The sequence below is a fragment of the Pecten maximus genome, chromosome 16 (assembly GCF_902652985.1).
Source record: "Pecten maximus chromosome 16, xPecMax1.1, whole genome shotgun sequence".
NCBI lineage: Eukaryota > Metazoa > Mollusca > Bivalvia > Pectinida > Pectinidae > Pecten > Pecten maximus.
The window spans coordinates 24,740,830-24,752,750 of record NC_047030.1 but is presented as its reverse complement, the minus strand read 5'-3'; the positions used below and the strand labels follow the sequence as shown (position 1 = coordinate 24,752,750).

General features: G+C 38.4%; 1 protein-coding gene across 1 annotated transcript; it reads left to right on the top strand.

The window, feature by feature from the left end:
• The first annotated feature begins 1,064 nt into the window (after positions 1-1,064).
• On the top strand, positions 1,065-8,929 carry LOC117314621 (transmembrane protein 26-like). The gene is made up of 4 exons (XM_033868691.1): positions 1,065-1,348; positions 2,576-2,741; positions 7,045-7,254; positions 8,375-8,929. Exons 1-4 carry the CDS (start codon positions 1,149-1,151, stop codon positions 8,819-8,821), a joined length of 1,023 nt encoding a protein of 340 aa, XP_033724582.1. The 5' UTR covers positions 1,065-1,148; the 3' UTR covers positions 8,822-8,929.
• The last annotated feature ends 2,992 nt before the right edge of the window (positions 8,930-11,921 follow it).

The following is an 11,921-nucleotide window of genomic DNA, read 5'->3' as shown; positions in this document are numbered from 1 at the left end:
ATCTCAATAATTAGTTCGGCTCGTGGCGCTTTATGGACATCTCATTTTGATCCTAATTAATACCACGACTCGGGGCGCCTTCGGAGTCTTTTATGTTGATCCTAATAAATAGTGCTGCTCGGGGGCGTTAGGGACATCTCATAATGATCCTAATAAATTCCACTGATTGGGGGCGCCTTAAGGACATCTGATGTTGATCTCAATAATTAGTTCGGCTCAGGGCGCCTTAAGGACATTGCGTGTTGGTCCCAATAAATAGTACAGCTCGGGGCGCCTCAGGGATAACTTAAGTTAATCCTAATAAAAAGTACAACTCGTGGCGTCTCAGGGACACTCATAATGATCCTAATAAATACCACTACTCGGGGCGCCTTATGGACATCTCATGTTGATTCTTATAAATATCATTACTTGGAGCGCTTTAGAGGTATCTTCAATCTAATTAAAGTTAGATGTTCATAATCTACTCTGGAGCCTTACGGAATATCATGTTGGTCCTTGTAAATAGAACGAATCGGTGAATTGTGGTTATAAAAATGAGCATTACAACTCGCGGCGCGTTCGGGCATATCTTGTTGATCCATATGAACATAACGAGTTGGGGCGAATTAATCTCACAAACATTGTTAAGGGAGCATTGTCCATCCAGTATTTAATTTTAGAAATTATTTTATTTCCATATCTTGCACACTCACTTGATTTGCCTCAGTTTAAGCTGTACAAATTCATAATGTCTGCGTACGTCCACTCCCTGGTTATTGATTACAGATAATTAATTGTAACCGATATATGCTAAAACCTTGACGGAAGTCATCCGTTTTTGTAAATATATGTTTCATAAATATATATTTTGTCTACGCATAGAAAAACATGCGAAATAGTATCTGTTGGTTTCGTTAGAAAGTCTGAGAAAACAAGGGATAGTTTCAGCATACAATAGGGAAGGGATGTGTTCAGAATATGTGAAATGTCTTTGGGATATGTATTTTCGTTGCCTCGCCTCCTTTAACCCTTTCGTCACTTGTGTCGGCCATTTTGTGGTCGCGACACTCACCAACTTCAGACCACGTGATCCCTGACCTAGTAACATGTTTCATTTTCATCCACAGGTGTCGACAAGGATGACGATTTAGACCAAACAGACTGACATGGTGTCATTCAGTACAGTGACCATCGTTCGCGCCATTTCTGTCCGTCTGCTCTTCACGTGCCACGGCCTCGTGTCAATATGGCGGCTGTACTACGTTACTCACGACACCAGGTTTTGGTACCTGGGGCTGGCCATGGCTTTCCTTCTAATGGAGACGTCTGTCACACTGGTCAAAAACCGTGGGAAGGAATGGAAATGGTTTGTAGTTGTTTGTTTCCCCTTTTTTTCTCCAGATTGTAGTCCAGTTTCACCTTGATCATTCAAAAACACTGAGTCGATTTGGTTTATATGTAAGAGTTATCGTCCTTTAACGAATTGTACCTTTAAAAGTGATTAATAACTGTTAAAATTGTCTAATTAATTGATTTTTAAGACAACGTATCTAACTGTGCCATGGCGCCCTAAGGCTGTATGCTACCTTACTGTGAAGTTGAGGCTTAAGGCTGTATGTTACCTTCCTGTCACACGGACACTTAAGGCTGTATGTTACCTTCCTGTCACACGGACACTTAAGGCTGTATGCTATCTTACTGTGACATGGGGACTTAAGGCTGTATGCTACCTTACTGTGACATGGGGACTTAAGGCTGTATGTTACCTTACTGTGACATGGGGACTTAAGGCTGTATGCTACCTTACTGTGACATGGGGAGTTAAGGCTGTATGCTACCTTACTGTGACATGGGGACTTAAGGCTGTATGTTACCTTACTGTGACATGGGGACTTAAGGCTGTATGCTACCTTACTGTGACATGGGGACATAAGGCTGTATGCTACCTTACTGTGACATGGGGACTTAAGGCTGTATGCTACCTTACTGTGACATGGGGACTTAAGGCTGTATGCTACCTTACTGTGACATGGGGATTAAGGCTGTATGCTACCTTACTGTGACATGGGGACTTAAGGCTGTATGCTACCTTACTGTGACATGGGGACTTAAGGCTGTATGCTACCTTACTGTGACATGGGGACTTAAGGCTGTATGCTACCTTACTCTGACACGGAGTCTTAAGGTTGTATTCTACGTGACTTTGACACAGAGGCTTAAGGATGTAAGCTACCTTACTGTGACACGGATACTTAAAGATGTGTGCGTCAATGTACCTCACTGTGACACAAAGACTTAAGAATGCATGCTACCTTCAGGTATGCAGGGTATGTTACTTTTGCTATTCTTCTTTGTCGGAGATGTAGCAACTATGAATGATTCATTATGGTATGAGCACGAGTTTAAGATTCTCTTTATCACAAAACGCATATTCATATAGAAAATCAGCGAAAATCCCCTGAATTATGTTTTCTTTAGACTTCTCCATTGATAGTACGTTTCACCACCCAAAGACGAATAGGTTTTTTTCCCTTTTGTTTTGTATATATGTTTTCTTTACAAAACAGCGTTAGACGTTTGTTTTTAATTACAGGTTCTGTCCAAGTGTATTTATCTATCTCGTTAGTACGGTGCCGTCCATTTGGTTTCTCGAACTTCACGAGATGGAAAAACGGATATCAACCACCAATAACAGCCGAGGACATCCGCAGAACGATTCACTTGAGGACCTCAGCGCTGAACTCGGAAATGTACTTGGTGTAAGTAATGGATTGGTGTTTATGTTGGATAGAAAAGGATATAGTTAACATCAACTGCAGTTTGGTTTTCGGCAAAAAACCGTAGACGGTCCTTACGTCGAGGAGTTTGTAATAGAAAAATGAATAAATAAATAAATGAATAAATAAATAGATAAATACATAAATAAATAATTTAGTTAATTGATTTTTATGTGAATAAATAAATAAAAAAAAAAATAAAAAAAAAAATAGGAAGAATAAAAAGTGTTGTATTTTATCTAATACAAGTCCTGTAATGTCATCCATTATAAATATTGTCCTAATTTATAGGGGACGGTATATATTTTTGTCTGCTTCGGTAACTATCTTAGTCAAGTAATACCATGTACTAGTAGCTTGGACAATGTAGATGCTGAGAATATCATGAACAATGCATTTGTCTGTTGTTGTGTCATTTAATTCAAAAGCTGTTATCAGTTATTGGTGTTTTTTTCATGACAGTTTATCGGTGTTAGCTCCCTACAGATTACTTGTATTTTCTTAATGATAAATTCACTTTCAAGTAAAAACAATAAGAGTTTTAACTATTTGAAAACGATAATCAAATCTAACAGAAATATACCGAAATTTGACGTAAACGGAATAATTATAAGGCCAAACATTTACTTAAACTGGGCCTGACCTGTTTACTTACAGGCACGCGCATGTAATCGTACATATAGCACGTCCTGAATGGCCTCTTTGATATACTTATATCGCGTATCTTATAACATATTGAACAGCTTTACCAATCCGCGTATAAATACTTTTGGCGAGGTGATTCAACACAAACTCGTAAACTTAAGAAATATGACAAGATGCATTGACCCCTTGATAAGGTAAGATAGGTATATTACTATTGTATCTGAACTAGTCATAACCCCGAGCCCATTATCTGAAACACAGTAAAACGATCGTGTCATATTTTGTCCGTTAAACTTGATACGCAAATTAATCTGATCATACCCTGTAGTATGGTAGCAGGGCAAACTCTTTCAAAGTAGAATCCACATTCTGGTTCCTCACCCTAAATGTCTGTGGACTTATTGTTGTTGATGTTCCAAAACTTCTCATCAATGAAATCCTAAAGAACGGATTGAACCTGACACTGAACTGTGAAGAAAACGCATAAAAAAACGAAAGAAAGAAGAAAAAAAAAACAGACTCTTGGGCTGTGACCTCTTTATCACTGGCCTTTACCCTGGAATGGTGACCTTTAAGCTTCTTAGTCTCGTTCAACTAGACGCTTGATACTACGTATCTCTGTGTGGCGAGCATGCGCAGTCAACAAGAGTCTGGTTAAGCGAGAGTATGAAGCTTTTTGGCCGTGGGGTCAAGATCTCTGAGGTACTAGAATACATACATGTAGCTACAAAATGGTTGGTATTGGTGTCGATTCCCCAAATTATAGAAATGATTTAAAAAGCAAACATAACTTTGGGGAATTCTGAACGAACAATAATAAAGAAAAGACAAATAAAGACATTGTTTATTTGTTAATTATATTCTTAAAACGGCTTTTAACTTAACGGACGTATATAACGACCGTGTATACACGAGATGTGTGGCTGTCTACGCATATATATAGACTACTGACGTAGACAGAGATTAGATTTTATATAAAATTCTTTGTTTATTAAACTGATAATTGATATAAGACGTTTGATTATCAGACGATGTTAAGACGACATTTTAACACGAACCGTTTTTGACTATGACACGTAAACATGAGTGAATAGCTTATCAATTGACCGCTGATACGATTATTGATCGAATAGATATCGGATGTATCAATTGATTAAAGATAGGTTTTTGGCAGACAATACTCTTTTACGGAGACGTGACCAGGCGTACGTAGCGCAGTATTCAGTATAATTAAACAATTGCTGATTTGATTGTGACTTATCCTGTCTGTTAAATAGCACAAACAATTAATCATGTTAATCATATGAACGTCTTGTTGGATTAAGACCAGGTCGTCCGAGTTTATACTGTTAGGCGGAAAATCCTTTTGGGCTCTATTTAAGCTAGTCAGTCAGCCATTTTCACTGTAGTGCTCTCGCCGTTCCCGTTTGGGAATGGTCTTTTCAAGATTGCGGACCGGGGAGTAATTTTTGTCAATATTCCTTAAATTCTTTTAATTCATTTTTTTCATAAGAGGGTATTAGAGAACTTGATTAAGAAGGTTATTTATTTATGAGTTTCCACTTGAATTATATAATGCGTTCCTACGGAACGTCTGGGTTGCGAGTTCGAAACCTACGTGGGGTAGTTGCCAGGTACTGACCGTTGGCCGGTAGTTTTTCTCCGGGTACTCCGGCTTTCCTCCACCTCCAAAACCTGGCACGTCCTTACATGACACTGGCTGTTAATAGGACGTTTAACAAAAACAAACAAACCTATGGAACGTCATAATACCGGGGCCAGGAGTGTCACAGAAGATAGGTTCATGTTTAAAGCAACAAAATTACTTATTCATAATTACACTTTGACGAGAGAAGTACAAAGTCTAACTCATAAATAGTTAAGATTTATATAACAACATTTATCTGCTGTTTACTTCATAAGAAAATGTAAACCCTTCGTAAAGTTAAACATTTGACCTTCACATCGAGGCTTGATTCGCCGTGAGTTTTTCAGTATAGCCGTATAATATTCTTTTGGCCCGGATATGACGCGACAGGTGGCGTTACTGGTCAAGATGAAGTATGTGATTGGTCAAATAGCGGTCAATGCAAAATGCAGATATGCAGTTAAAAACGAAATAAAGTTAGGATTGAATGCAAGCCGAATAAGTGGGTGTATCTTTTCAAATGACACATTAATAAAATTATAATCCTGATTCAAATGCAGTCTTATTATCACCAAAAATGATTCATACTGATATAATTTTGTTATCTGTGCTGAAACACAATTAGTTCTTTCATTTATTTCACCAGCATATTTATATTATAACCACAGGCATTAAAACTATGCCGTTTATCTTTTTTAAAGATATTTCTTGTTACTCATATTAACTGATTAAAACATAGTAATCTTTATCTTTATTGACAGAGAGGCTCTCCAATGACACCCATTTTGAGCAATATGATGTAAATGTTCACGGCCACATAAAATTGAGAAAAAAAAGGAAATAATTGTTTTCTTTGACGCAATTTTGAAAGAAAGTGTTGCGGATTAGTCCCAAATAATGACTGCAATGAGGATGTCCCTTCCCTGTTCAGAACTGAGTGGACAAATATTTGAAAAGGTCAGAAATAATATTGTATCGCCAGTACACTTATTTTGGTTTCAAATCTTTCTGTTGTCAGGATATATCCTGAATTTACGTCGACATTTGAACAGTGTAAACTAGATGTATATTGGCAGAACTACTCTCCAGTTACATAAATCGGATTTTGTCATTCTTTCTGGTTTCCAGGTATAGAAGCATCTTTCTATTTAATTGATTCTGTGATCCATGGTCCTGTCATTAGTAACCATAAAGTGTCAGTTTTGAAACCAGTCCATAACATTTTCTGTAAAAATTGCTGCAGTTTTTGAAAACCCGTCAATAACGTAACTAAAACTGATTTCCTTTGTATTTGTAAATAAAAATTAAAAATTAGGGCTGTGAGAATCAACATTATATTGATCGAAACAGTTGTCTTTGGATAATCCCTAAATGGGGATAAACATTAAATTGTTTAAGTCACTCAAATGAAAAAAAAAAAAAATCATGGCGAATCTCGCCTTGATGTCGAATTCACCTTCGTGCCACTTTGAGAATGATTTATGTTGTTTATACATGCTCAGCAGCAGAGAGATGCGTTAAAATAAATTTCAAGTGTTTCTGAGTTGGACAAGATACTTTTTACGTTCAGAGTATTTTCCGGGGGCGATAGATCGGTGATTAGCAAGACTAAACAGCTAGTTCGGCCCACTTTTCGTTACTTCTGCGAATGGCGATTGTTAGCAGAGAGATAACTACAATTCAACATCACTTCGCGGCTAAACGACATCGCGCATTTCAGCAACCTTAAGTTAACTGCGACATATAATTAGTCATATGAAGTCATTGATAATCACACACTTGTAAATATGAACTAGAAATGTGTACGTCAGCCTCTCACTGTATCTATAGCCGTACATCAGGCCTGATACAAACTGATGTTCTATTGATCGGGGCGATTCATAGAAAATGAAAACCTAATATATATCAAGGTATTACGCGTTAGCCTTGTCTAGTCTGCGTAAACACTGACAGCGTATTTGTTTTAATTTGTCATATCTGGCGTCATTTCAGGTTCGATTCGAGATCCGGATCCCGATCTTATTGTCGCCGGATCAATGGATCCGAACTCTGGAACAAATCCTCTTGCTCATCCTGATCCTAGGACGCTGGATACTTCCGAAGGGAAAATTGACACACGACCAACTGTCTCAGCTGTTGTTAGTTTATATCGGCACGGCTGCAGATATCGTTGAATTCTTTGAAGCGTTTAAAGAAGAGGAGGTAAGAATGTTGATTATCAAGCAGCTTATTGACACAGATTATTCGAACGCGCAGCCATTCCGCAGTAAATTACCCTCTTTCATTTCCGGTCGATGTTTTTTTTATTTATTTTATGCCATATGATGGTACTGTAGTGTTTGCAGACATGTTGAAATTGCTCGACTGGAAGACATCATCATTCATAATATTTAATTCATATTGCAAATCTTGTTTTTCTGAAATGCCGTCAGAGATATCTCTCGGAGAGCAGTGACTTTATCGATTCAACATAAACTATAACCTAGCTAATATTGCTATGTAATTTCCTTTCTGAAAGAAAAACGAAATGGTTTACATCATCTTGATTAAGACGCACCGAACGGTCGCGTCTTGACGGGATTTCTTCCGTTTCGAGACGCGATCTGACACTTTGAAGATTTTTATGACTTTCCACTATGCTCCTCTAATGTACGTTGATATTGAGCGTATATTAATGCCATCTAAAACTTGCATCGATAAGTTTCAAATATTTTTGAATTATTGCCAAATTGGAAATTCTTATGCCGACGTGGTTTGTCTTACATGTAATACTGCAACCTATACCAATAGCAGTTCATACAGAATGTTTGATAAACTTATGCGAAACGATTCATTTTTGGTGCTGTCAAGTAATTTTCAGTTGGAAGTTAACCTTAACGATTATTTAACGGTATGGAAAGTTATGAAATAAAACATACTTTCTAATTCAAGGTTCTAAAAATTGTATTGTTTTACAGTGCTGTCCATTTTTCATTTGAATTATTAAAAACAAAATGTAGTTGTCATTTTGAATTGTAATAATTATTTTGAATTATAATAATTATTTTGAATTTCGAATTCTTGGTTTTATTTTGTAGCTATGATATTATGATTGAAATAAATGAATGATTTTATTTATCTATTTATTTTATATCATCATTACGTATTTACCAGTCGTTGTATGACAATACAACTGACTGTTACGAGGAGGTAAAACCCCAAATCAATCATGCATATTTTTAATTACCGTTTAGACAGTAGTCAGTTACGAATTTTATTCAGTAATGACAGAAACACCACTGATGTTTCACTAATTTCACACTTTTCTCCTTTTATTCACCAGGTTCGTTACAACAAGATGCTTTGCATTATCATTCTTGGCCTGTGGTCTCTAAGTCTCATCCAGTTCACGTTGGTATTGACTGCAGCTAAGGCCCGGCGAGATCAATCTGGTCTCGTAACCGGAAACGAGAGCGGTCGACGCCAGCGCAACAACGGATGTTGCGCAGCAGACGTTTATGGGATCCTCATATCCATTTTGCTTCAGGATCTTCCCTTTCTAGTTCTTCGACTTTTATTGATCTTCAAGTATAAAGTTCTCAGTTACACTAATATGTTTTTCACCTCTAAAAACTCACTAGGTCATAGTTCTTCTGTTATATCGGCTGATAGTCGTTTATATCGAACGCAAAAGCCACAAACCGAATGCGGTAGACAACCGAGAATACCCACAGGACGATTTCGGGACTTCTCGGGAGGTATTACCGAGGAGCCACAGCGTCAGCCATGATATACGTCAGAATTGCGGGGGCCAGTTTCCAGAAGACAAACAATATCTGATGAAAACATTACCACGTAGTAACAACCAAAATGAAAATAAACCCAAAATTTACAAACTTCGCCAGGAAAAATACCAATGGGGTAAAGATTATCACTTTGAGCAAGTAGACGGACGAGTGTAAATTGTAACGGACCCCCTTTGTTTAATGGATTAATTGTTTTAGATGTTATAGACTTGTGAAAAGTAATTCCTGTGGTTGATTAGGTATTTTATCAAATAATAACAAAACGCATTCGGATAATGATCCTTTACGTAATATAGTTAGGTCGCTGAGTATTCTGGACATTCCGGATATCATTGTGGAACTACATGTTTAATCTCAGATGATCATCCTTTATGAGTGGCAAACATAATCTAATGAATTCCATCGGCTTTTCTCATAACAGAGCAACAGCCAATGAGAAATGCACCGAATTCATTGGTGTAGAAAATATTACGAAATCATTACGTCAACTACAGGTGATCTCCGAGTGATGCTTTGATTAGATTTACCATTGAATGGCCCCGAAATCAGTGATTAACCTTACAGATTTTGATCTCATGTAATTCTTTAAGTTGAGTTGAGAACTGGTAATGAAAACTTTATGTATTTTCAACTTATATTGATCAGTCTTGCTGGCCCGGACGGAAGCGCGTGATGGATTTTACTGTGGAAGGAAACCGGAGTATCAAAAGAATCCGGCAGGTGACCCCCGTATCTTTTCACGTCCGATCGGGGAATCGAACTCCGGCCGTCTAGGTAAAGGAAAGTGTGTTACCACTGCGCCTCCCGACCTGAGGACTGGTTTTGAGCTTCGGAGCGGCTACAGTGGAAATATAGCTCTATGATAAAGTAAATATGTAAAACTGTCTATCGTCAGCCTTTTGATTGGTCAGTTTGTGATATATGTATGATGAAATCTGAGGGTGTAGAAATGACTTGTAACTTTCGAAGATGGGGACAGCTAACCATCATTTTAAGAGGGAGAGTTCCTGTTTCTTGTCAATTTTAAACCATCTTCACACGTCCAACCACGTCATGGACAATTTCGAAGGATGCCAGTGGGAACGCAGTAAGCACACTGTAGAAACATACAAGGACGTGGTATGGTCTTCATGGAAGAAGTAGAGGAATTTTGACATGTTCAAAACTTATCGATACCATGGTCGAATCAGGACGCAGTAAGAATCTAATTCGGACGTTGTAATGACGTCATCGAGGTAGTTAGGACGAAACCAAAACGTAATAGAGATTTAATGAACGCTAAGATGCGTAGCGTACCCAGGAAGGAGTGTATTACGTTCTCACTGTGTTACCATCGCGTTCTTGCTATGTCAATGCACTTCTTACTATGACCTCTCTATGCTTGTGCAATGACCATGGCGCGCCCATGCCACGTTGTTGAAGGCAGCGTTAAGCCTCAATGACAACCGGCCGTACGTTCACTCCACGAGGTATGTACGGCAAAAACGTCAAGAAAATTATGGGCCTCATGCGGTCTTGCGAAATTTCGAGCATGAAAGCGCGTGCGATGGGTGCATACCAAACAAAAAACGCAAAGGTAACAAGTGTGCCGTGCTCCCGACCAAAAGAGCACTCATGTACAACATACTTAACGCGTTATTATGACATTTGCATCTACGCGAGAGTTGAAAAGACCGCAAACGGGCGTCGCACTTTCGTCACCGATAGTTCTTAACTATTTGCGCACGTGCAAAACCTAAGGAGTACGGTGCACGTCACACATACGAAGTGGCTGCTACTTTTTTCTGTCTTCACTGTCTCTACGACTTTCGCTGGGGCACTCGGTCATTATACTGTTAGACTTACTTTATAATCACTTTCAAAATTCTGTTCGAAGCACACACGTGCACAATCTCACGACACACTTGCGTCATACTTCGCTCCCCTTATGAATAAACGGTTACTCGTGTTAACGTTTTCACTTTTTACTGTCGCCTGAAGTGATTTGACATACGCGATCCTTGCGTCGGCAGCACCGCACACACCCGCGTCCTTTACGTTTCTTGGAAATCTCGGAGTTTGTTTTGCGTGCTTAACACCTATCGTACCTACTTGTGGGCGGTATGCATGCTCAAAATTTCGCAAGGTCCATATGTTTCTTGGCATTTTCGGTCTGTTGTTGCTGATGCTTTAGGTTGTCAAAACATTGAGGAGGTGCACGCTTAGAAAGTTTGTATGGGACATAGAACATAAAACTGGAGATAACTCTTTCCAACGTTTGTGACAAGTAGATAATGGAGACATATAAAATTCAAAAAATCATTTTCATTTTGATGAATTAAACATTCCATTTAAGTTTTTTAATCATGTAGTGACCAAACAACTGTCAGTTCGTCAATTTGATATCTACAGTAGCTGCACGTATTTAATATTTTCCAAATAAAAGATAGAAAATATACCCTCATGAAACCCATCGATATACTTCATTACTTAAAACCACATTAAATGAAAGAAAACAAACGCGACCGCAAGTTTAGGTTCGACAACACCCAGTCTTGTCTTTTTTTTTTAGAGTTATCGCCCTTATCTGTATGTTTACTACCGCCGGAGTGATATGATTGGCTACAAGAATGTGGGTGACGTAACAACTAATGCCACGTTTATATTTTTGTAGAAACGAAAGGAACTTCAAATACAAATTAACATCTGTGCACATAGGTCTACGAGCAGAACATACGTTTCCCAGTATACAATTCAACATGAGTGACGTCATAACGCGTGTTTTATTTCTTATTGAAAATATTATCGTTATCAGGTTCTGTGTATTATTTTACACGTGGAAGGCTAGGCTTAACCTGTTCTCGCCATACGAGATACAAATGTAGGCGGTAGGCTAGGCTTAACATGTTCTCGCTATACGAGATAGGCGGTAGGCTGGTCTTAACCTGTTCTCACTGTACGATATAGGTGGTAGGCTATGGTCTTACCCTGCTCTCACTATATGAGATAGGCGGTAGGCTAGTCTTAACCTGTTCTCACCATACGAGATAGGCGGTAGGCTAGTCTTAGCCTGTTCTCACTGTACGAGATAGGTGGTAGGTTAGT